General features: G+C 44.8%; 1 protein-coding gene across 1 annotated transcript in view; it reads right to left on the minus strand.

Annotated features, from left to right (window-relative positions):
* Positions 1 to 27,469, minus strand: part of CPEB4 (cytoplasmic polyadenylation element binding protein 4) — a 138,974-nt gene that overhangs the window by 88,679 nt on the left and 22,826 nt on the right. The window contains exons 2-3 of the mRNA XM_030212665.1: positions 15,981 to 16,062; positions 14,990 to 15,040 (exon numbers count right to left, since the gene is read on the minus strand). Of these exons, the coding sequence (XP_030068525.1) occupies positions 14,990 to 15,040; positions 15,981 to 16,062 (133 nt within the window). The remainder of the gene's footprint in view (positions 1 to 14,989; positions 15,041 to 15,980; positions 16,063 to 27,469) is intronic.

Consider the following 27,469-nt stretch of genomic DNA (forward strand, 5'->3'; position numbering starts at 1 on the left):
CAAAGCACAGGAGCCTCCCCAGGCAGAAATCCAGGAGCTGCTAAAGCGACGTCCACACCTGCTGGGAGATAGAGATATACTGAGGCGGAAGGGGCTGGCCGTCCAGAGTCACAGTATCTTTCAGTGTTCTCTATCTCCACCTGCTAGTAGGCGGATACAACCCATCAGTTAATGGATTCATCTGCTGTTGATGACAAGGAAACTCATTTTACATGGTATGTGATACTTTATACGTATACCCGAGTTTGATTTGTCCTTGCCATTCTCAGGGCACAGACCGTAAAAGTCTGCCCAGCACTGTTCTTGTACTAAAAGATCTGAAACTAACGTTGAAGCCCCTTAAAATTTACACTCTAGCCCATCCACATCTATTCAATCACGATCAGGGCACAGACTGTAGAAGTCTGCCCAGTCTGACCAGCACTGGTTTTGCTTCCCAATTACCAGTGCTGCCACGCAATGTCCGCTAAGATTCCGTAGATCCATTATTTCTAAACTGGATTCCTTTGTGTTTATCCCAAGCATGTTTGAATTATCGTTTTCACCTCCACCACCTCCCTTTTCATCTCCACCACCTCCTAAACACTCGTTGTTGCTATAGTCTGAGACACTGGGATTCTAAGTGGGCATTCAGTGATCCATGATACTATGGACTTACTGGGGTTCAGTGCCAGGAAGTGAGAATCAAGCCATTTCAAAATTGCATCAAGATATGCTTGTAGTGAGGAAAGATCAGGACAGTAAGGGTTTTGTATGGAGATACAATGTAAAAGTAGGCCCTAATATAGAGCTCCTGAATAAGGGTATTCAAGAAAATACTGAACAAGAGCAGTGCAAGCACTGACCAATGGGATACACAACATTGGAGGGAGTATCGTGGTGACATAGAAGAAGGGAGAACCGCAGAGAAGGATTGTTCTGAAGGAACAAAGGAAAACCAACAAAATACAGTACCTGTGATGCCTGCATCTGAGAGCCAAATCAGCAGAAGACCATGATCTACAAGGTCAAAAGCTGTGCTTAAATCCAAGGACACCGCTAAAGCAAGAGTCCTCAACTCAAAAGTGGTGTGATGGTCATTGATTACGGATGTGAACGTTGTCACAGATGAAGTATTTGTGAAGTTTCAAGGAATCTTCCCCTCTATGAACCTCCAATGTCTTTAAGATCCTCCCAAGAAGCATCCTAAATCACACCCTCTTCAAACAAGAATCACAGGATGTGACAAATGCCAGCAAATTTTCTCATGTGTGGACCTCATATTTCAAACTCATCCCCAGAAAGGCTTCACCTAATGCAAGGCTATCTCTACCTGAGAAAGCACATAAAGGTCTGACTCTTCCCATAAGCCCTTCAGCAAGAGACAACTAACTAGCTAGTCACACACACAAAGACTAACATTGACTATATGCACCTTTTCTGAATACATGTGCAATTTTTTCTCAAGTTAGTCACCCATATCTATCTAAACTCTTGTTCCACCTCTGCTTGTTCCTTTGCATAGTTGTGCACACTATGCTTTAATGTGTATTTGAACATTTTACTGTTGTAATCTTTATTGCCTATGTTCAGGTTATACACCACCTTGAGTGAATTTATTCAAAAAGGTGCTAAATAAATCCTAATAAATAATAAATGAACATTTGAAATTTTTGCAAATTTATTTTATGATTAATCTAAAAATTCTAGAACTCCAAATACATCTCTATAATGGCAGCAAGCATCTTACAATGGAGTTCACACAAATATTAGGCATACATAAATCTGTATGCCAAGTCAGGAAAGCTCAGAGAATGAGTTTGCAAAACCCTTCTCTCACTGACTAACTGTGTAACCTTGGTCAAATCTTTATTATCTGTGCTTCAATTAATACATCAGTAACAATTAATACATCAGTAACAGAGTAACAACAACATTATCTCTTTCTGTCTCCCCCCCCCCCCCCCCCCCCCCCCTTTTGGGACAGTTTCATGCATCAAGGTGCCAGAAATATACTGCCAGACCATCCACATCAAATCTGGCTACATATTTCTAGAGTACTTTATTATAAAATGAACCAAGACCTTGTTTGGATAAATAGTATTTTATGAACCTAAATTATTGTTATTTTTGCCATTATAAATAGTGGCATATTTATTAAATAGTTACACTATTAAAGCCTCACTTATTAACATATGCTGGTGGTACTGAGGGGAGCCAGGGGCTAAAGTCAAACTGTGATTTACTTCTAAGTTTTTCTCTCACAGCACATTATACAGCTCCCCATGTTAAGCGAATGCTACATACCTGTAAAAGGTATTCTCCGAGGACAGCAGGCTGATTGTTCTCACTGATGGGTGACGTCCATGGCAGCCCCTCCAATCGGAACACTTTCTAGCAAAGTCCTTTGCTAGTCCTCGCGCGCCGATGCGCACCGCGCATGCGCGGCCGTCTTCCCGCCCGAACCGGCTCGTGCCGGCCAGTCTCATATGTAGCAAGACAAGAGAAGGGAAGACACAACTCCAAAGGGGAGGCGGGCGGGTTTGTGAGAACAATCAGCCTGCTGTCCTCGGAGAATACCTTCTACAGGTATGTAGCATTCACTTTCTCCGAGGACAAGCAGGCTGCTTGTTCTCACTGATGGGGTATCCCTAGCCCCCAGGCTCACTCAAAACAACAAACATGGTCAATTGGACCTCGCAACGGCGAGGACATAACTGAGATTGACCTAAAAAAATTACCAACTAACTGAGAGTGCAGCCTGGAACAGAACAAACATGGGCCTAGGGGGGTGGAGTTGGATTCTAAACCCCGAACAGATTCTGAAGCACTGACTGCCCGAACCGACTGTCGCGTCGGGTATCCTGCTGCAGGCAGTAATGAGATGTGAATGTGTGGACAGATGACCACGTCGCAGCTTTGCAAATCTCTTCAATAGTGGCTGACTTCAAGTGGGCTACCGACGCTGCCTTGGCTCTAACATTATGAGACGTGACATGACCCTCAAGAGCCAGCCCAGCCTGGGCGTAAGTGAAGGAAATGCAATCTGCTAGCCAATTGGATATGGTGCGTTTTCCTACAGCCACTCCCCTCCTGTTGGGATCAAAAGAAACAAACAATTGGGCGGACTGTCTGTTGGGCTGTGTCCGCTCCAGATAAAAGGCCAATGCTCTCTTGCAGTCCAATGTGTGCAGCTGACGTTCAGCAGGGCAGGAATGAGGACGGGGAAAGAATGTTGGCAAGACAATTGACTGGTTCAGATGGAACTCCGACACAACCTTTGGCAAGAACTTAGGGCGAGTGCGGAGGACTACTCTGTTATGATGAAATTTGGTGTAAGGGGCCTGGGCTACCAGGGCCTGAAGCTCACTGACTCTATGAGCTGAAGTAACTGCCACCAAGAAAATGACCTTCCAGGTCAAGTACTTCAGATGGCATGAATTCAGTGGCTCAAAAGGAGGTTTCATCAGCTGGGTGAGAACGACATTGAGATCCCATGACACTGTAGGAGGCTTGACAGGGGGCTTTGACAAAAGCAAACCTCTCATGAAGCGAACAACTAAAGGCTGTCCTGAGATCGGCTTACCTTCCACACGGTAATGGTATGCACTGATTGCACTAAGGTGAACCCTTACAGAGTTGGTCTTGAGACCAGACTCAGACAAGTGCAGAAGGTATTCAAGCAGGGTCTGTGTAGGACAAGAGCGAGGATCTAGGGCCTTGCTGTCACACCAGACGGCAAACGTCCTCCACAGAAAGAAGTAACTCCTCTTAGTGGAATCTTTCCTGGAAGCAAGCAAGATGCGGGAGACACCCTCTGACAGACCCAAAGAGGCAAAGTCTACGCTCTCAACATCCAGGCCGTGAGAGCCAGGGACCGGAGGTTGGGATGCAGAAGCGCCCCTTCGTCCTGTGTGATGAGGGTCGGAAAACACTCCAATCTCCACGGTTCTTCGGAGGACAACTCCAGAAGAAGAGGGAACCAGATCTGACGCGGCCAAAAAGGAGCAATCAGAATCATGGTGCCTCGGTCTTGCTTGAGTTTCAACAAAGTCTTCCCCACCAGAGGTATGGGAGGATAAGCATACAGCAGACCCTCCCCCCAGTCCAGGAGGAAGGCATCCGATGCCAGTCTGCCGTGGGCCTGAAGCCTGGAACAGAACTGAGGGACTTTGTGGTTGGCTCGAGATGCGAAGAGATCTACCAAGGGGGTGCCCCACACCTGGAAGATCTGTCGCACTACACGGGAATTGAGCGACCACTCGTGAGGTTGCATAATCCTGCTCAACCTGTCGGCCAGACTGTTGTTTACGCCTGCCAGATATGTGGCTTGGAGCACCATGCCATGACGGCGAGCCCAGAGCCACATGCTGACGGCTTCCTGACACAGGGGGCGAGATCCGGTGCCCCCCTGCTTGTTGACGTAATACATGGCAACCTGATTGTCTGAATTTGGATAATTTGATGGGACAGCCGATCTCTGAAAGCCTTCAGAGCGTTCCAGATCGCTCGTAACTCCAGAAGATTGATCTGCAGATCGCGTTCCTGGAGGGACCAGCTTCCTTGGGTGTGAAGCCCATCGACATGAGCTCCCCATCCCAGGAGAGACGCATCCGTGGTCAGCACTTTTTGTGGCTGAGGAATTTGGAAAGGACGTCCCAGAGTCAAATTGGACCAAATTGTCCACCAATACAGGGATTCGAGAAAACTCGTGGACAGGTGGATCACGTCTTCTAGATCCCCAGCAGCCTGAAACCACTGGGAAGCTAGGGTCCATTGAGCAGATCTCATCTGAAGGCGGGCCATGGGAGTCACATGAACTGTGGAGGCCATGTGGCCCAGCAATCTCAACATCTGCCGAGCTGTGATCTGCTGGGACGCTCGTACCCGTGAGACGAGGGACAACAAGTTGTTGGCTCTCGTCTCTGGGAGATAGGTGCGAACCGTCCGAGAATCCAGCAGAGCTCCTATGAATTCGAGTTTCTGCACTGGGAGAAGATGGGACTTTGGATAATTTATCACAAACCCCAGTAGCTCCAGGAGGTGAATAGTCATCTGCATGGACTGCAGGGCTCCTGCCTCGGATGTGTTCTTCACCAGCCAATCGTTGATATATGGGAACACGTGTACCCCCAGCCTGCGAAGTGCCGCTGCTACTACAGCCAAGCACTTGGTGAACACTCTGGGCGCAGAGGCGAGCCCAAAGGGTAGCACACAGTACTGGAAGTGACGTGTGCCCAGCTGAAATCGCAGATACTGTCTGTGAGCTGGCAGTATCGGGATGTGCATGTAGGCGTCCTTCAAGTCCAGAGAGCATAGCCAATCGTTTACCTGAATCATGGGGAGAAGGGTGCCCAGGGAAAGCATCCTGAACTTTTCTTTGACCAGATATTTGTTCAGGGCCCTTAGGTCTAGGATTGGACGCATCCCCCCTGTTTTCTTTTCCACAAGGAAGTACCTGGAATAGAATCCCAGCCCTTCTTGCCCGGATGGCACGGGCTCGACCGCATTGGCGCTGAGAAGGGCGGAGAGTTCCTCTGCAAGTACCTGCTTGTGCTGGAAGCTGTAAGACTGAGCTCCCGGTGGACAATTTGGAGGTTTTGAGGCCAAATTGAGGGTGTATCCTTGCCGGACTATTTGGAGAACCCACTGATCGGAGGTTATGAGAGGCCACCTTTGGTGAAAAGCTTTCAACCTCCCTCCGACTGGCAGGTCGCCCGGCACTGACACTTGGATGGCGGCTATGCTCTGCTGGAGCCAGTCAAAAGCTCGTCCCTTGCTTTTGCTGGGGAGCCGAGGGGCCTTGCTGAGGCGCACGCTGCTGACGAGAGTGAGCGCGCTGGGGCTTAGCCTGGGCCGCAGGCTGTCGAGAAGGAGGATTGTACCTACGCTTGCCAGAAGAGTAGGGAACAGTCTTCCTTCCCCAAAAAAATCTTCTACCTGTAGAGGTAGAGGCTGAAGGCTGCTGGCGGGAGAACTTGTCGAATGCGGTGTCCCGCTGGTGGAGCTGCTCTACCACCTGCTCGACTTTTTCTCCAAAAATATTATCCGCACGGCAAGGCGAGTCCGCAATCCGCTGCTGGATTCTATTCTCCAGGTCGGAGGCACGCAGCCATGAGAGTTTGCACATCACCACACCTTGAGCAGCGGCCCTAGACGCAACATCAAAGGTGTCATACACCCCTCTGGCCAGGAATTTTCTGCACGCCTTCAGCTGCCTGACCACCTTCTGAAATGGCTTGGCTTGCTCAGGGGGGAGCTTATCCACCAAGCCCGCCAACTGCCGCACATTGTTCCGCATGTGTATGCTCGTGTAGAGCTGGTAGGACTGAATCTTGGCCACGAGCATAGAAGAATGGTAGGCCTTCCTCCCAAAGGAGTTCAAGGTTCTAGAGTCCTTGCCCGGGGGCACCGAAGCATGCTCCCTAGAACTCTTGGCCTTCTTTAGGGCCAAATCCACAACCAGAGTCGTGAGGCAACTGAGTGCGCATCAGCTCTGGGTCCCCATGGATTCGGTACTGGGACTCAATCTTCTTGGGGATGTGGGGATTACTTAATGGCTTGGTCCAGTTCGCCAGCAATGTCTTTTTGAGGACATGATGCATGGGTACTGTGGACGCTTCCTTAGGTGGAGAAGGATAGTCCAGGAGCTCAAACATTTCAGCCCTGGGCTCGTCCTCCACAACCACCGGGAAGGGGATGGCCGTAGACATCTCCCGGACAAAGGAAGCGAAAGACAGACTCTCGGGAGGAGAAAGCTGTCTTTCAGGAGAGGGAGTGGGATCAGAAGGGAGACCCTCAGACTCCTCGTCAGAGAAATATCTGATGTCTTCTTCTTCTTCCCACGAGGCCTCACCATCGGTGTCAGACACAAGCTCACGGACCTGTGTCTGCAACCGTGCCCAGCTCGACTCCGTGTAACCACGGCGGGAGCGTCGAGAGGTAGACTCCCTCGCCCGCACCGGCAAAGCTCCCTCTGCCGACGTAGTCGGGGAGCCTTCCTGGGAAGCTACCGCAGTCGGTACCGCACGCGGCACCGACGCCGGAGACCTCACCCCGGGCAATGGGCCAGCCGGCGCCTCGCTCGACGGTACCGGTGGCGCAAGCACCCCCGGTACCGGAGGGGTAGGGCGCAACAGCTCTCCCAAGATCTCTGGGAGAACGGCCTGGAGACTCTCGTTCAGAGCGGCTGTAGAAAAAGGCATGGAAGCCGATGCAGGCGTCGATGTCAGAGTCTGTTCCGGGTGAGGAGGCTGTTCCGGGCTGTCCAAAGGGGAGCGCATCGACACCTCCTGAACAGAGGGCGAGCGGTCCTCTCGGTGCCGATGCCTGCTGGATGCCGACTCCCTCGGCGACCCAGAGCTCTCGGTGCCGACATGGGAAGGGGACCGGTGACGATGCTTCTTCGACTTCTTGGGACGAAGCATGTCACCGGAGCTTCCCGGCACCGACGAGGAGGACGTAGAATCCAGCCGTCGCTTCCTCGGGGCCGAGACCGAAGGAGGTCGGTCTCGGGGGGGCTGTACTGCAGGAGCCCTCGGAATGGGGGGAGACCCACCCGAAGGCTCACCGCCACCAGCAGGGGAATGGACAGCCCTCACCTGCACTCCAGACGAAGCACCACCGTCCGACGACATCAGCAGCCGAGGAGGTCTCGATACCGACGCTGACGCAGCCTTCCGATGTCGCCCCGATGCAGAGGGCCGATGCCTCGATGCACTCGATGCAATCGGGGGCGAAGATGAAGGTCCAGGCGCCGACGACGTCGAAGCAGTCGATACTCCCGGTGCCGATGCCGACGAAGAGCCCGAGAACAAAATGTTCCACTGGGCTAACCTCGCTACCTGAGTCCGCTTTTGTAAAAGGGAACACAGACTACAGGCCTGAGGGCGGTGCCCAGCCCCCAGACACTGAAGACACGACGCGTGCCTGTCAGTGAGCGAGATTACCCGGGCGCACTGGGTGCACTTCTTGAAGCCGCTGGAAGACTTCGATGTCATGGGCAGAAAAATCACGCCGGCGAGATCAAAACTCGAAATGGCGAAAAAGGCACCGCAAAAATAGGGGGAAGAAAAACTTCGACCGAGGCCTAAATAGGGCCTACCCCGACGACGAAAGAAAACTTACCGGGGCAAAGACTGGAAGTACGGGAAGGGAGAAAACCATAAAGGTCTCCTTCCGACACCTTTTTTTTTTTTTTTTTTTCAGAACGAAGTCGATAAAACGACGCGCGAGGTCAACTTTGGGGCGCGAATGGTGAAACACGACCGTACCGAGCGCGGACAAAAGAAGACTGGCCGGCACGAGCCGGTTCGGGCGGGAAGACGGCCGCGCATGCGCGCTGCGCATCGGCGCACGACTAGCAAAGGACTTTGCTAGAAAGTGTTCCGATTGGAGGGGCTGCCGTGGACGTCACCCATCAGTGAGAACAAGCAGCCTGCTTGTCCTCGGAGAATGACATATACAGAAAACCTTTAACATAAAAAAGGAGAAATTAGATCTTACCTGCTAATTTGCTTTCCTTTAGTCCCTCCGGACCGGACCAGGATTGGATGATGGGTTGTGCTCGCCTACCAGCAGGTGGAGACTGAGAAAAAACTCTGACTCTAGAGAGCCAATAGGAGCCCTGGCCATGTGACCTTAGCCTCAGTATTTGAATAACAAAGCAGGAAAGAAAGAAAGACCTTCTGTGCCGTATGGAATCCTAGCAGCCACAAAGCACTCGGCAATGCCAAGTATCAGAGCTCACCAGCAACTCTCACCAGAGAAGTGGTATGGCCCAATATGTATTACAGCTCACCAGCAACTCTCACTAGAGAAGTGGTATGGCTCACTTGTACTATAGCTCACCAGCAACTCTCACCAGAGAAGCGATATGGCTCACATGTAATATAGCTCACCAGCAACTCTCCCCAGAGAAGTGGTATGGCTCACGTATAATATAGCTCACCCGCAACTCTCACCAGAGAAGTGGTATGGCTCACTTGTCTTATAGCTCACCAGCAACTCTCACCAGAGAAGTGGTATGGCCCACTTAAGATTTTATATATATTCCATCAACTGAGCTTACCAGCAACTCTCACCAGAAAAGTGGTAAATCATATTTAAGGTTTTATAGATTTTCCAGCAACTGAGCTCAGCCACAACTCTCACCAGAGAAGTGGTATGGCGTATTTAAGGTTTTATAGATAGATTCCAGCAATTGAGCTCACCAGCAACCACCAGAGAAGTGGTATAGACCACGTAAAGTTCTGTATATATATATAGTATTGTTCCACGAATCGTAAAGGAATGAATACACTTCCTACTGAATACACTTCCTACTTAATAAAAGAAGCTAAAGAGTAGAGAGAACATGGGAGGGGCCTGGTCCGGTCCGGAGGGACTAAAGGAAAGCAAATTAGCAGGTAAGATCTAATTTCTCCTTCCTTAGCATCCCTCCGGACCGGACCAGGATTGGACTGATGGGAAGTACCAAAGCAGTAATCTGAAGGGAGGGACCCTATGAAAACTGCAGAGAAATGTTCATGCTGCATAGGCCACCTGGCGACAACTAACATGTAGTGTGTCCCAATGAGCAAAATAAAATGAAACTAGGACTAAGTTGCCAACTTACCAATGTGCACCGAGAGCACCAAAAATCGCCATAGTAAGAATAGAGCCCGCTTCTGAAGTTGTGGAATATGTTGTAATACGCTGTGGAACTGCCCTCTCAGCGAGAAGAGAAATAGACATTCTCATTTCCTTGATCCTTCGCGATATAGCGGGTTAGAAACAATGAAAAACTTTTACGCCTACTGGCTAGAAGGACAAAACCAATAAGAAAAAACCGATTGGGAAAGGTGAAAACTTTAAACTACAACAGACCGAAAAGAAGTTACCAACCGTAGAAGTATTCCACACATAGATCTACTTGCTGCAATGGCTACTGGGAAACACTGCTTGAAGAGGAAAACTTTATAGAAAAAGTTATGGCTACTAGAAAACAGAACTTTAAGAGTCTGTTCACCTAGTTCACCTAGCTGGTGGACGAAGCGGGAGGTACAGGTGCAGGACTCCTTTAAGAAACCGCTTTGACAGTGGATGCTGCATAAGCGTGCGGTTGTCAACAGTATCATGCATCACTGATAGAGCTGCCAAATGAACTCTAATGGATGAGTAAGACAGACAAGATTTTGCAAGATGCAGAAGATATTCCAAAACATGCAAAATGGATACTGTTTGTGGAATGAAGTGGCGAGAGGAGTACCACAGAGTGAACCGTCGACACTTTGATTCATAGAACTTTAATGTAGATTTCTGTCTGGAAGCAATTAAAACTTGAAGTACTTCCTGCGAAAATATCAAAGATGTTGCAGACCCAGTAACCACGCCATAAGTTTGAGTGACTGGGGGTCCGGATGTAGAAGGGTGCCTTGGTTCTGCGTAAACACCTAGTGAGATGATGGAAGAAACGCATAAAGAAGGCTGAAAAACCCCTGCTGGACGTTGGCATCTGTCCCTGTCTCCGTCAAGACTGTTGCTGAACGGAAGAAGCAAGAAATGTTCGTGAGCCTGAAGGCAAAAAGAGATAGCCCTGAAGTGTCGCAGTGAGGAAGTAAGGCTGAAAAAATGAGAGTCCATTCACCTAAATGCAGGGTGACACAACTAAGAAAAAATGAGTACAAACTCAAGAGTATACTCTTAACTCCTCCTTGGCGGATGACATAACCCATTGCCATGGCAAGGACCAACATAGCTCTCTCCGCCTTGTTTGTCAGTAGGGAAAACAAAATTCACCCGAAGGTAAAACGAATTGCTGAGGTCCCCCAGAAAAAAAATATATACAAACAAGCTTCTGCCAAAAAGTGTACTGCACGAAGCATCCCAATGACAGAACTAAGGTTCTTGAGATAACTAGATGACACTTAAATAGTGCGATTGATGACCCTGAGATTCGCAATAGGATGAAGGAAAATTCCTTCTTGGGCATTAGAAAGTAAAATTGCATTCTGCAGAATAGAGCGAGGAAATGGCCGAAGGCCCAAGGTCACCAAGAAAAATATAAACTGGGATGTTTGCAGAGGAGACAAAAGACTGTGCGCCAACCTGACTAAACAAAGAGAAAATCAGAGATATCTGATGAGAGATCAAATGAGAGATCAAATGAGAGGCCTGGCTACAATCACCACCCAACCTAGAGACTGTAAGAAATGCAACACCCGGTGCGTGACCTGAGAACTCTGCTGATAAGACTTTCTCCAATTAGGCAGTCGTCTAGGTAAGAATGAAATGACCCTAAGAGCGCAATGAACATCCTCTTAGATCTATAAAAGAACGGAAGAGAGAGTACTGCTGAAAATGACCGGTTAATGCATAAGCAAAAAACTAGCCATTCTCTGGATCCTGAGGAGAAGAGGAAGGGTGACCAAGGACACCAGTTAAATAGGGCTACAAACTCCAACCCTATCTCTATGGCGTTCCATAGTTGGGTAAGTTCTGAATATAGAAAGTTCTGAATATAGGAGTCCACCAGCTATGGTAGTACGCTCCGGACAGAAAAAAATTGTCCCAGTATGAACGTCTGATTCACCGGCCTGTAATTTCTTGGATCTCCCTAATCCACATACCACTAATCCACGTACCACGGTCATGCGTCCTCCCTCACTGAGATGTAGATTGTAAGCTCCTTTGAGCAGGGAACGTCCTTCTTTGTTAATTTGTACAGCACTGCGTAACCCTAGTAGCGCTCTAGAAATGTTAAGTAGTAGTAGTAGTACCAGACTCACACCCAATAGATATGAATGTTGAGCTTGTTTCAGGTTAAAACACCGAACCTAGGCCCAGGGTCCCCGGTGTTTCTAGTGGTGAACAGCCATGGCAAATATTGTATGCGTTAGTTTGCAGAATTACTGCAAAGCCTTGCTTTTGGAGCAGAGATTTCTGTTCGATACTCTCGTGAGAGGTTTTTTTTTTTTTCTTTAATGCTGTTCTGGCTGTAGAAAGGTGGACATTTGAGCTTCCCCAGAATGGCAAAACTTATGTACCTATGCCCATTAGATATGAATGCTGGACTTGATGGACTTTAGGCCTTACCCAGCATAACCATACTTATGTACCTATGGTATAAATACACAGGAAGTGAGTGAATCCCCTTCCAATTGAAAGAACACTCTGGAGTGAAGGCGCATAGAATGAAAATGAAAAAGGACAAACTTGGAAATTACCTGTAACGAAAAAAGTGAAGTTGTGCCACAGCCACTTGGTGAAGGCAGTGTAGACAAGACTGTATCTGAATTCAAGAAAGCTTGATATAACATCAGGTCTCTAAGGAAGAGGAAGAGATAGCAGATGGTATGTATAGGCATACTGGACCAAACCAGGATGTTTATAATCTGCCAATGCTGAACTGATAGAGTAGTGACAAACACGAGTAGATGGTTTGAGGACCGTCCACTATCTTTAAGTGAAAGGATGACTTTATTCTCTAAGTGACCATATGTCCTGTAAAAACCAGAAGAAAGCTAAAATGAAAAATGAGAGGCTTCAAGGCAGTTGGAAAAGAAGGGAAGACATGAATAAAGCATGCCTGCTAAGGCAGCTGAGTGACTGGGAGCTTGGTAGACAGGACTGTCCCTCAGAGAATATGAAAGAGCTGATATATCCCCATGGCATCTGAACAATATACTGTATGCCTCTAGAGAAGGCTTCTTAAAGTCGGAAAAAGAAAACACTGTGTAACACTACAGCCATTGAGAGTGTCTGTTAAGTTCTTAAAACACTATATAACATCATACGCATGGAGTAAAATGCTTGAAAGGAACTAAGATATTATGGTCAGAATTGCAAAGTACCAATCAATTGACTCTTAGACAATGTAGTCCTATTCACCAGGGAATGAGAAAGACAGAAATTTACTCTATGCCTATAGAGAAAGTTTCTAAAGTTCTTAAAACACTGTATAATACTACAGCTATTGAGGAAAATGCTTGAAATGAATTATGATATTATGATAAGATGCAGATTTTCCACCAGGCAATGAAAAATGACTGAGCACCAGAAAAAACTAGTGTTAACAGCCCCATGATACATAGAAATTTAAAAGAAGAAAAGCTTGTTATATATCCATATATGAAAGGAGCCCCCTTTCAACCAAATATTGCCTGCTGATGTGAAGAGCATTTTAGAATACGCCGTTCAGCACATACAAAAGTGTACACATCTTGGAGCCGAACTGCTCTATGAACTGCAGCCTTACCTTCAGCAGAGAGATCCCCGACTGATAAGATGGAGGGAGAAACAAAATGGCCGCCGTTCGCTCCACTGGCCCTGTGGCGATCGTCGACAGCGCGCCCGACACCTCCGAACAAGCGGAGCCCAGTGGAACGGCGAAGAAACAACAGCCGGCGAAAAAGGCCCCGAAAAAACTGGAGGCAGCACCGGACCCGAAGAAACCTTGAAGGGAGAGCAAAATTTACATGTTCCGGCTGCGCGAACTGCGCGACGCTGACCGACAGCAGCTGTTTGAACTTTTAAGCCATATCGGAAAAAACAGGTGGCCGCGCTTACGCGGTTCGCACCTTTCTTTTTTTTTTTTTTTTTCTTCATTTGTTTAAACTGCCGCCGCCAAAACGCAAGAAAATGGAGGAAATTAAATCTGACGAGAAAAATCGCTGTTTAAAGTCACAGATACTGAATTATTTTCTTCTGTTTTTTTTTTTTTATAACCCCTCAATCATAATAAAACACTGGAGCTGCCTGCTCGTTAGAAGTCTGGGGAAAGAAAGGCTGCTTCTTTGAATTTACTTTTATTTGATTTAATTCTTTTAAAGCAGCTACCTGTTAAAAGTGGCTGCCTCTCCCAAAGACGGTACACCTTTCCAGAGAAAGGGACGGCCCTTCCCTGCTAAGCCAGGGAGATGGGGAGGAAGGGGGGTGGACTCGAGACACCCGAGTTTAACACCCCCGAGGCTGTCAAAGAAAGAAGAGAAAGGAAACCCTGTCAAGCCTCTAAATAAGATTCCAGGCACAGAAGAATTATCACAAATATCTGTAATATCTAAAGAGAAAAGGAGAGAGACTAATGGGCTCACTTCCTACCTGCTGGGAGACTGAGAAAATACTGGGGCTAAGGTCACATGGCCAGGGCTCCTATTGGCTCTCTAGAGTCAGAGTTTTTTCTCAGTCTCCACCTGCTGGTAGGCGAGCACAACCCATCAGTCCAATCCTGGTCCGGTCCGGAGGGATGCTAAGGAAGAAGGCATTCTGGGGGGAAAGAGATAGCCAGGAAGCAGGCAGGCACAACAGGAAGTTGGGTTACAAGGGCACAATAGTGAATCCCCTTTCACCCCCTCTCCCACAGCTGCAAGTGCTTCTGGTGTAGCTCTTGTTTGAACAGTTAGCAGTTGTTTAAAATTGTTAACTATTGAAACATATTTAACATCCTTAATAAAACCAGCAAATCCTGTTTTCAAAAAAATTTAAATTCCAAGAATATAATACCAGTTCCAGGCTTTAGCAGTATTCTACTTTTGTTATATTATGCTTTTGTATAGTTTTCTAAAGAAGAACAATAAAAATAGCATAGGAAAACTTTGCAGCAACATGCACAAAATAAGTTGATCAGATAGTGTTTTTCTGTTTTTAATACCTACCATACAACATCCTCAGATTTCTCTTTGTCTGTTGTCAAGAAAATATGACATATCCCAAAAAGCTAATGTACGCACAAGAGAGTAAATGAAGCATTACAAAGATGCACGAACTCAGGAAACTTTTTTTTAAACAGATACTGTTCTGCTTTTACCTGTTTTTTTCTGTTTACATTGAAATTTTGTGATTTTCTTCATGTATGTGCTCTCAGCTCCAGAACAAACTGAATACATGTATTATCTCCATGTTGCTTTATAACACTAATAACAAACTGCAACACGTTCACTTGAGCCACAACAGTTCAGCAAGGACTCACAGTCAGCACGAATGCTCTTCTCCTTCTCAAAAATTTCCATGTGTTAAATCAATTAGCACTTACCATTAATTGAAAGAGAGCTTTCAGATACAGGATGAGAATAGTTTAGACGACCTGCAAGTAAAAAATATGCAAATTATTATTATTATTGCTGCGTTTCAAGATGGAACAGATTCAAATATATTTCACTTAAAGAAGGCATAAATGTTTGCATGTACTCTATTCGTCTACTGTACAGATTCCTGAGGCATTGCACTATCAACCTCTTTCCACTGGGCCCACGTTGCCTAATCTTTGCCTCTCATTTTTTAATCAATTTCAGAGTGACAGTAGGACATTGCCTCCTAGCCCTATCCCATTACTTTTTCATTTCCTGAGTAGTCTTTTATGAGAAACTTTGTGTTATGAAAATCCAAATACACTGTGGGGCACCTATAAAAACAGTTTATAAGAGAGCTTTGTACATGTGACAACTGTGACTGGATTTTGCACTGTCAAAGTTTCACTACAGATACCAATGTTATTGTGGGAGTACATGGTTAACGCATGTTAAAAACGTTAAAGCGCCTATAACGCTGCTTAGTAAACTGGGCCCTAAGAAAGCAAAGCTGGTCCCGAAGAAGCACATAGTGAAACGAAGGTGCTCTGTTGAGCAAACGAGAATAAGAGAGAAGAATTTCCTCTGAAGCAGATAAGTGTCCTTCAAGTTCTAATGTCCCAATTAGGATATAATGATTAAAATGTAAAGCAAAGAAAACAAGTAAATGAAAAGAAAAAAATTAAAATATGTATAAAAAATTTTGAAATAAGTGAGGAGGATTTTTGACCAGTGATGACATTCGCACGGCATTCCTGTCGTTGTGACAGTGACAATATGCCGAGCATCTGAGGTGTTTTCCTCCCCCTAAAAAAAATTGAAGTAAAATCAACAAACTTGCTATCATCATATAAATAAATAATTACTCTGACAGACCAAGAAAGTGCTTAACATTCTAAGCAACAACATGATCCTAGATATTTCCTGAAGAAAATGATCATAAAATTTCAAATTTACCTTTAAGTGAATCACTTTCTGCTCTCATTATATCAATCAGGGAGCTTTCCAGTGAATTCATGTCAAATGTTCTTGTACGGTCCTGCAAACACAAACACAGCTAGTTTCAACATGAATGTTTATTACTTTAGGGTTCTGCGATCTTATTCACATACACAAAATGGATAGATGTAGAGAACTCCCAACACACAGAACCAGCTGCAAATTAATTAAAACATATTTAATGAAAATTCCAGGATTATCTAACTGCAATGTAGAAATTTATAAATTTCTTTACAACATGCAGAATGCGTAAACCAAAAGAGCTGCCTGTATATTTTATTTAAAAAATGTTGATCCCGCATGTATTGTACTACTACATAATTTCAGTCCTATGTGCATTGATCATTTTAGCTTCCTTATCATGAAAGCCACTTTTTGAAAGAATTCAATTAAAGACAAACATCAAGTTAAGTACATTCAAGATACTATATAGTATGAATAATCAAAACAATATTCTGGGGGGAGGGTTACAACAGTGTGTAAGGGGACTGAAGAAAAAAAGAATTTCCTGCTGCATTACTAATGTAGTCAGGTTCAAAAATATTTTAAGCTGTTACAAATTTTAATGTATTAGACCTACAATGATTTTCTCTTGCATTCTGAAACAAAATATTTGAAACAAAATCCAGAAAAAGTACATCTGACAAGAAGCAAATATAGATGTGAAACAACCCAATTAGACCAATGTTTCCCAATCCAGGTTTTGAGGCACAGCAATGTGCCACCATGAATGCACAAGTTGGCTGCAAAATTTTGTGCACAACCATGCACATTGAAATATTTTAATTCATGTAATTATTTTAATTAGTTGTGGGAACTAGACAGTTTTGGGATTTCTCTGCAAGGGCAAAACCACAAGGTGCTACAGTACAGTCATAGCTCATCTACAATAGAAAGAAAAAAGCATCTCCCAATGCTGGCTTAAGGGCAGCTCAGCAAATTACCAGCCCGCATCTAACCGCGGTGTATGTCAAGCCGTCTAGATTTCTCAGTATGAAAAGAAAGGTGAATTTTGCTCTTACCTTTTAATTTTCTTTCCTTGATTCCTGCTAGAGCAGACCAGACTGATGGCTTATGCCACCTTACCAGCAGATGGAGGCAGAGAAGCTGGTATAAGAAGTGGTATGCCTGGAACTAGTCAGTACGTGATTGCAAAAGCTAATATTTACGTAACGCACTTCCAGAAAGGCTTCACCTAACACAAGACTTTCTCTATTTCAGGAAGAAGGTGAATGAAGCAATTAACTAGACAGTCACATACAAGAGGACCTGTATGGGCACTAGCTCAATGGCTCCCAGTCAGACCAACCACTGCAGTGTTCCCGATTGCTCCTCTAAAGAACCAAACCAGAGGGCAACAACATAAAGCCCTCTGAAATGGGCTTTGTGAGTTCATATCCCCTGCTGCACCACCTCCAGGACCCACTGATTGGAAGTAATGAGGGTCCACTCCTTCCTACCTGCACCTCTGCAGAGAAGGTCCACTGTTCTAATTGGGGACCCCTGGCATTAAAGAGGAGCCATTCTTTTTCTACCTCCACAAAAGGGCTTTCCCTTCTGTGTCACAACAACGGTCAAGGAACACCATCTGCCTAAATGAAACCAACCTTAATTCCTTGGCAGGGAATTTTCCCCAAGATCCTTTGGTCACCAAATGTATTCTGCCCTCAGGAAGTTGCTGTGGCTAGCTTCCCCTCATGCTCACTGAACAATCGCCCCCAAAGGTAAAACTTGCTCAAGTCTTTAGAGATTGAATCTGCTGACCAGTTACCAAAGCCATCAACCATATCATATCCCATATCAAGTCATACATTATATCAGTCAGGAAGGCTGCACCTGACTCTAGCCACACCACCTCCAGCAAGGCTGGCAGCAGCTGCAACCAGTGCAACACAGCTCTAGCCATGTAATTTCTACAGACTGCCACCTACACCAAACACTGAGAAGTTGAGATCAAAGCTGGATTGGGTTTTTCACTGCTTGGTGTTTAGGTAGCCATCTGTAGATGTTATGTGGTAAGGGCTTCTTCCCATCATACAAATCCCTTAGAGCCTTCTACTGGAATTGTGATCTTTTTGATCACTACTATGATCAAGGCATCTACCCTAGCAAACTGTTAGGTCTTTTCAAGGGAAGGGATAAAGCCTGTACATTATTTTCATACCCCAAAGTCGAAGTCTGGGGCCTCCCATTTCTGAGAGAGTATTCTCTGAAGCATGAAAGTTTTGGAGGGGCTTCTACAGCCCCTCCAGAATTGGATCCCCATTCATGATCTCATCTTGAGCTGTACCTGACCTGCAAACAAATGTGAGCATCTGACCAAAGAGGGAAGACAATTCTTCCTGCCACACCAGGGATTCATCCTCTACCTCTGGGGAGAGCTCCCCTGCTCCAGGGAAAGACCTCCTAGTAATCCTCCAAAGAGGATGCAGCCAGGATCAGAGTCCACTCGTCCTCTGATCCCCCATTAGGGACTTTGAGACAACTGCTCACTCAGCTCAATGCCCACAATGGTCTTGAAGCTGCCCCCACAAGCTGGAGCCCCTGGTCTGTCTCATGACGTCACAGACCAGGTCCTGCAGCCCTAGCAGCATCCTCCAAAGGCACTCTCTGTGAGGACATGAAAACATTAGTATCCCAGACCTGTCTTAGGCTCCCAACCTCCAGTGGGGGTGGAAGAGTCAACCCAAGCACTAACAGGAGGGTGAAGCTGCCCCCTGTGGGCCTTGCAACAGTCTAATGTTCCAGCACCAAAATAGCTGCCATTACCACCAAAAACATTCTTCTGCAGCCTGCCCTGCAGATATCAGAGGGACCTCCAGCACTGCACTGTGATCTGAAAGCAGATCCCTAGGAGACATCACCAGCCAAGCCACATGAACAGATCCCTAGGAGACATCAATAAGAAACTCTACCACTAGACTACAAGTCATAGACTGTGCTCTGAGGAGTCAGGCCTGCCTTGAAGTGACCCAGTCCAATCTGCATCATCTGCAGAAGGTAGAGAAAACACTGACTAGTTCCAGGTTGCACCACCCCTTATAAATGTGACATCTCTGTAAGTTCAGCTTCTCTGCTTCCATTGCTGGTAAGGTGGCATAACCTGTCAGTTTGGACTTTTCTAGCAGGACAAGAAGAAAGTATGATGCATAAAAGGGCACTTTTACTACAGAGTTGCCACGCGACAACCCAGAACTACCACCGGCCTAACATGGGTGCTGGCAGTAGTTCTACCCCCAGCACACGCCACTTCTGGCGCTAACAGAAATATTAAAAAAATATTTCCGCAGTGTGTTACCCGGTGGTAATTGGGTAGTGTTGTGGTGTTGTGTGCTGCCCGGTTACCACTGGGTTAGAGCAGGAGTCCTTACCACCACCTCAATGAGTGGCTGTGTTTCTCTCCCCCCCCCCCCCCCCCCCCCCCTTAAATGGCTGTGTGGCAACTGCGAACTAAGCACATGGCCATTTCATTTTTGGTTATTTTCAACCGGTGAGGTAAAAGGGGCCCTGGTGCATGACAAAAACAGTCTCCACTGCAAGCACAGGGCCCCTTTTACCACAGCATAATAAAAGGGCCCCAAAATGTTTACAAAACTTAGGCGCGGCGATGGAGATTCCAAGATGGCGCTGTGAACAGACGCACCTGTGATTGCTCCTGGAGGCTGCTGTGTTTGTGAGTTTCTCTCGGTGCCTCTGTAGCCTCGTCAACGATGGGGAAGCGGAGGGGGAAGGTAAAGGAATATCCCTCGGTTCCTGTGACCTCCTCGATGATGAAACAAACAACCCTGCAATTTCCCAGGCAGCAACCGGGTCCTCAGGGAACTTCGACCCCCTCTGCAGCTCTCAGCACTTCGGAGTCGATTGAGAGTGGAAACGGGGCTTCCTTGAGCCCTGTGGAGCGAATTGCACCTCCCCAGCCTGGAAGAGAGTTGCTGGCTGTTCAAACAGAGACAGACGCCAAGTGGCTCAGCTGGTCCTGTCTGAGGGTGTGACTGCAGCAACAGAGATAGATTCTCAACTTCGGGAAACATTACTACAACAGGCTTCAAAGGTATTGCCTCAAGCTATTGTTTCCAAGTTAGCTCGTGCTGATAGTCTATCTCAATCTCCTCCTGTGGCTAGTGGAGTGATTAGACCAGCAATTGTGACGCTGGAGTCACTACGGGACATGGTTTACAATATCCAAACCTCTATGCAAACTACTTTAAAGCAGAATTCTTCTGATATTAAAGTTCTTTCTGAGGCTGCCCTGCTTCAAGCACAAGTGACTGCACAGCAAACCCAGAAATTGGAACATGTGGATATCAAAATTCAAGAAATGGGATCTATAGAAACAGCTTTGGTTAAAGACAATAATTTCCTACATAAATGACTTGAATACCTGGAAAATCAGACTAAAAGACTTAACCTTAGGTTTCTTAGTTTTCCCAAATCGCCGTTAATCTCTCCTTTGGAGATGGTTAAAAAAATATTTGGTGGACATCCTGGGAATGGACAAGGACTCACTCCCTCCCATTACACGGGCTTATTACATCGGGAGTACTGGAGTGGTGGTAGGAACCCCCCCCCCCCCCCCCCCCGTAATAGGGGAGGGAATGAATCTTACCTCATTCCTAGAAAGCACATTAGAAATAGTTACTCAGAGGTTAACTCTGCTTGTCACTTTTGCGTTGGAGCCTGATAGGAATGCCGTACTACGGCTTTCGTTGAGACACTTAGAAAATCTGTTCTTGGGCTCAAAGGTCCATATCTTTCCAGACCTCTCACGGCCTACACAGCTGAGACGAAGGGCCTTTTTGGAACTTCGCCCCAGGGTGGTGGCATTGGGAGCAAATTTTGTTTTGCGATTTCCTTGTTTTTGTAATGTGATGCTTGAGGGTAAACATTTTCAGTTTGTAGATCCAAAGTTGAAAGAGTTTATTGATGCAAGAGTTGATGTGAATATAATAAACCTTCCCTAATTAGCAGGCTGGGGTCTGAACCAGAGGAAGCATCTATTGATTATTAATATTTGGGTTTTTTTTTTAATTTCCTTAATCTTGGAATCAAATTTCTTTAACTTGTGGACAAACGGGCTGTAAAGATATATACTTATCATTTTTGTTTCCTAATGTTAAATAATGCCCATTGCATATTCACTTTAAGTGGTGATATATTGGAAAATTTAAATAAATAATTAAAAAAAAAAAAAAACTTACGCGCATTTCAGAAATTGAGAAACACATACTATTTCTGAAGGATGATCTCAAATTGAAGCAATCAAAAAGCTTTATGGGGATATTTACAAAGGCTACTCTCCAAAGTATGCAAATTATGGGGCCTATTCACTACATACAGTAATGCATGTTTCCAGGATTAGTAAATAAGTCCTTTTCTTTGCTGTGATTTGATCATTTTCCTTTAAAGTATAATTTTTAAAAAATGTTCAACTGGGCTGGGCAGAAATGCATGTAAAACAAATTTACTATAAACAAACTGAGTAAACTTTAAGGGGGTCTTTTACTAGAGATTAGCGCATGTTATTTGCCACAGAATCCATTTTATTTCTCTGGGTCCTGCTGCAGAAAATGTGTATTAATCTTTAGAAAAAGACCCCCTAAATGTAGAAAGAGTTGTTAGTGAGCTTATGAGCAAAAAGCAATCTTAAAAGAAGAAGCCTCCCAAGATTAAAAATATGCAGCCTATTCTACTAAAAATATACACTTTACAAAAATAAATGTTAAGCAGAGATCAAAGCACAGAATGAAATGCCTTCTAAGGCAGTATTTCTACATGTCTAATGTTCACCATACAGAAAGCAGGCACTCTTTAAATCAGACCATTTTTTTCAGAGTAAATACTGTAGTTGCTTTAATGGTGACTTTAAGCAATGTATATGCTTCACTATCAACACCAGTGTATTTCTATTAACTGAAAAGAAATCTAACAGGATACAAATAGGATACTAAAATGAAAACCTTTTGTCGAATGGTACCACTTTAGTTTTATGAGTCCCTCATTGTTCTGCTTTTATTTTCTACAGACTATGTCACTTTACTCGCATTATCTTTCAAGAAATCTTAACCTTCAAAGTATGGCAGACCAATATACTCAAAGGGTAATTCTCAATAATTTGCCTAAAGATAGCACATTATCCTAGTGCCTAAGCACAGATTCTATAAACAACAGTTGTGCATTATAGAATACTAAAATAAGTCCGCATTTACATGCCTAACATGCCAAACGGCTAATGTAAATGTTTGCGCCTAGATATAGGCAGTTAGGCAGATAAATTCTAGAATTCTATAACCTGCGCACGTAACTGCCTAACATGCCCCTTTCAAGGTCCATGCCCCCCCCCCCCCCCACCCTTTGAGTTGCGCGTTCTGGAATTTGAGCAAGTTATAGAATACCAATTAAGGAAAGTCATACGCACAACTGGCAATTAGTGCAAATTAGCACCAATACATAGCAATTATAGCTACGGTGACCACATCTCGAATACTGTATGCAATTCTGGTCACATCATCTCAAAAAAAAGATATAGTGGAATTAGAAAAGGTACACAGAAGGGCAAAGAAAATGATAAAGGGGATGGGACGACTTCCCTATGAGAAAAGGCTAAAGTGGCTAGGCTCTTCAGCTTGGAGAAAAGATAGCTGAGAGGAGATATGATAGAGGTCTATAAAATAATGAGTGGAGTAGAACAGGTAGACATGAATCGTTTGTTTACTCTTTCCAAAAATACTAGGACTAGGGGATACACAATGAAGCTACAAAGTAGTAAATTTAAAATGAATGGGAGAAAATATTTCTTCACTCAACAGGTAATTAAACTCGAAGTTATTGCCAGAGAATGTAGTAAAAGCAGTTAGCTTAGCGGGATTTAAAAAAGATTTGGATAGCTTCCTAAAAGAAAAGTCCATAAGCCAATATTAAAATGGGGAAAATGCACTGCTTATTTCTAGAATACACAGCATAAAATGTATTGTACTATTTTGGGATCTTGCCAGGTACTTGTAACCTGGATTGGCCACTGCTGGAAACAGGATGCTGGGCTTGATGGACCTTTGGTCTGTTCCAGTATGGCAATACTTATGTACTTGTGTACTTAATATTGGCTAATTAATCTATTTAGTTATGCCACAACTGACCTTATTTTATTAGTTGCATGTGCAACTTTGCACTTCAGTCAACAATTGGGCATGCAATTTTCTAGAATTAAGGGGTCATTGTTTAGACCCCAAAGGAAATAGCTACTGGTGAACAGGTGCCTTGCAATCTTCTTCAAAAGGTGTGAGCTAAATTCTAATAAATAAATAGAAGGCTATGGTGTCTTATATTGCTAATTTACAAGTGGGAGGAAGAAGAGTAATCATGAGAAGAAATGTCTTAGATTGTTCCCCCCCCCCCCCCCCCCCCCCCCCATACCTAACTTGTCCCCTGGAGCCATCCCAAATATTTCTATCTAGAGATGGTGGGAATATTTGTAAACATTAGAGTACACAGTGGCAGTGAATACATTTTTGGAAGGGTCAAACAAAATCAATCTTCAGACCCACCTCCAAGCTAACTCAGTGCTTGTCAATCTTTTTGTGGCCGTGACCCCATGATCACAGCCAAATAAAACTGTGTGACACCCCCTCCCCAGAAGTGCAGAATAATGATTCTATTCTATGTATAACTTATATTCTGATATATCTCCACAGGATTCAGTGCAGATTATAAGAAAAGAACCATCACAATCAGATGGAATAACACTAAACGCTAGAGATATCCATATATTCCTATGGGTATGTCTAGCACTAGCGTGTACTAATTTTTAGCATGTGCTAAAAACGTTAAGTAGTAGTAGTAGTACAATCAAAATAAAACTGAGGGGCCCTTTTACTAAGTCATGTACTATGCATGTCAATTTTGAACTACCGCCCTGCTACCAAGTGGACCGGGTGGTAATTTCATTTTTTTATGTTCATCCACTAAATGCGCAGGAACCTTTCTGGCGTGCGGCGCTAACCAGACAGTAATTGGCATTGTACGCATGTAGATCATTACCGCTCAGATAACGCGTGACACTTTATCACTAGGTCAATGGGTGGCGGTAAGGTCTCAGGCCCAAAATGGACGCGCACCAATTTTTATTTTGCCGCACATCCATTTTTGGACAAAAAAAAAAAAAGAGGCCTTTTTTGCAGGCGCACAGAAGAATGGACCTCCACATGTCCAATACACATGTCCAATACACCAGCGCAGGCCATTTTTCAGTGCACCTTAGTAAAAGGACCCCCCCCCCCCCCCCCCGAGTCTATATCTGAAAAAAAAACTTTAAACTTTTTTCTGAACAAATGATAACACAACGTAGATATAATCTGATAAGGAATAACATTCCAAATTTTTACAGCTAAATATTGAAAAGAATTACTCAAATAGATCTTAAGCCTGACTCCTCAAAAATTTGGAAACAATAAAGTTTTTAGGTGCCTAGAACAAAAGCTTGTCCAACAGACAATAACATCAAATATTCAGATAAACAGATTGAATTTTGTCTCACTAAAGTTTTAAAAACCATACAGGCTATTTTGAAGTTAATATTTGATTGAACCGGAAGCCAAAGTAACTGTTTAAAAAGAGAAAAATCACTCTCTCAAACTATTAACTCTAAAATCAGTCTAGCAACTGTATTCTGAAGAAGTTGTAATCTTCGTAATAACTTCAATGTAACTTCCCCATATGAAGAGTAGCAATAATCAAGATACGGTAGAAGGACAGTCTGGGCTATACTTCTGCCACCCCACCATGCGCCATTTCTAGCTTGACCAGAAATATTTTTTATTCTTATCACTGAATTAGTGCAGGAGCCCTTACCACCTCCTATTAAGGGCTCCCTCAAGAAATAGCCACGCAGCAAGTTTGTACTTACCGCACAGCCATTTCTTTTTTTCTTTTTTTACCTACTGCAGTAAAAGGGGCCTCAGCGCTCGGCAAATGCTAACGCTACCGCAGGGCCCCTTTTACTGTAGCTTGGTAACAGGGCCCCTAAGATTGTACTACAAATCCATGTAAAATATTTAAAGCACATTTCTTTTTGTTACCATGAATTTTTTTAAACTTTATTTCAGAAGTAAAAAAGCAATAAGATGCATAGCACAAGTTAAAGTTTATGTAAGAGAACCAAAGTAAAGTAAAACAGAGTGTTAAAATGGAAAAAAAAGCTAACTTTGATATCAACATTACTTCCATTATAACTTCAGCGGTCAGAGGTAGCAGTTAAGTTTAACTAACACATTTTAACTATTGAAAGGGAAGCTCCAAGGCAAAGACACTCTACCTCAGGACAACAGAATCCACACGCACTCCCCAACTAACCATCCCTACCTCCTTTCTGAACTATTTCCCATTTATCAACACCCCTGAGATTAGGTCAGAAGGTAGGGGGTCGGTAGAACAGTAGGGGAATGGGTTGGCTGGATAGATGGGTTGGGAAGTGAGACAGTTATATAGTAACATAGTAAATGACGGCAGATAAAGACCTGTAAGGTCCATCCAGTCTGCCCAGGAGATAAACTCATTTTACATGGTATGTGATACTTTATATGGATACCCAAGTTTGATTTGTCCTTGCCTTTCTCAGGGCACAGACCATAGAAGTCTGCCCAGTACTGTTGTACTAAGTTCTGAAGCTAACATCGAAGGCCCTTAAAATTTACACTCCAGCCCATCCCTATCTATTCAGTCACGATCAGGGCGTAGACCATAGAAGTCTGCCCAGCTCCCGTTTTGTTTCCAATTACCGGCATCACCACCCAATCTCTGCTAAGATTCCATGGAACCATTCCTTCTAAACAGGATTCCTTTGAGTTTATCCCACACATATTTGAATTCCATTACCGTTTTCATCTTCACCACCTCCCGCGGGAGGCCATTCCACATATCCACCACCCTCTCCATGAAAAAATACTTCCTGACATTAGTCCTGAGTCTGCCCCCCTTCAACCTCAATTCATGTCCTCTAGTTCTACCGCCTTCCTGTCTCGGAAAAGGTTCGTTCGCGGATTAATACCTTTCAAATATTTGAACGTCTGAATCATATTACCCCTGTTTCTCCTTTCCACCTAGGTATACATGTTCAGGTCAGCAAGTCTCTCCTCGTACGGTTTGCAACACAAATCCCATACCATTTTCGTAGCTTTTCTTTGCACCGCTTCCAGTCTTTTTACATTTTTAGCAAGATATGGCCTCCAAAACTGAACACAATACTCCAAGTGGGGCCTCACCAACGACTTGTAGAGAGGCATCAACACCTCCTTTCTTCTGCTGGTTATGCCCCTCTTTACACAGCCTAGCATCCTTCTGGCCACGGCTGTCGCCTTGTCGCATTGTTTCTTCACCTTCAGATCTTCCGACACCAACACCCCAAGGTCTCTCTACTGAGTCGATCTTACTAAACTCTCCACTCCTATCCGGTATCTCTCTTTTGGGTTTCCACACAACAAGTGCATTACTCTACATTTCTTGGCATTAAATTTTAACTAAATGTATCAATTGCACCAGAAATGCCTACATATAACTTGTGTCATATATGCTTTTTTTTTTTTATTTGCAGTGCTCAGTATAATGCTGTAGTGCCTTATAACCATGTGTTACGGAGTAAGCATACAGCCGCCAAAACATCACAGCACTGACCCTCCCTTCCTATCCAATCTAAAAAAGCGTTCAAATCTGTGCTGTCAATGATAATGATGTCTTAAACAAAACTGCTTTCACTTATCGTGGCTAGTTAGATAAATGCGCGGTCTGTTGCTACTCCGTGTCACCCGTCTTTTTGTGCATAGTGATTAAAACTCATACTCCATCGCTAATAAAAAATTTTTAAAAAGCATATTGTAAGGAGGAGGTAGAAGGAAGGCAGAGAAGAGCTGATAGTGACAATAAGCGGGGAAAGGAGAAAAACCCTCAGAGGGGAAAAGGGAGGAGGAGATTGATGAAAAGGGAAGAGAACTACAGAGCCCAGCAACACTTGCAAGGAAGGAGGGAACAAGAGAAACAGTACCACAACTCCCAGCAGGTAGTAGAATCAGGGGGTGATTGGGAGATGGAGGATAATCAGGGGGAGGAACAGCACCTGGGAGAGAGGGTGGGGGAAGACTCCATGGAGTGGGAGGAGATTGAACTAGGAGAAGAAAGCGAAAGGAAAGAGGGGGGTGAGGAGCAAATGGAGTTCTTTTGCTCAGGACAAAGGGCGATGGAAAAGGAAGAGACTGCAGAGAGAGAGAAGCCAGAGATTTGAGGCCGCTAAGTGACAATGCCTAGATGCGGTCTGACTTCATGGAACTGTGGGAATTAATTACCTGAAGGAGGTCAGTCTGAACATTTGTGGGAGGTTGTCAGAGTGTTGGTGTCTGGCAAATGAGGGTGGTGAAAATGCCTCTAACTCCTAGGCAGTAGCAGAGAGGAGCGGAGGAATAGAC

The sequence above is a fragment of the Microcaecilia unicolor genome, chromosome 8 (assembly GCF_901765095.1).
Source record: "Microcaecilia unicolor chromosome 8, aMicUni1.1, whole genome shotgun sequence".
Lineage (NCBI taxonomy): Eukaryota > Metazoa > Chordata > Amphibia > Gymnophiona > Siphonopidae > Microcaecilia > Microcaecilia unicolor.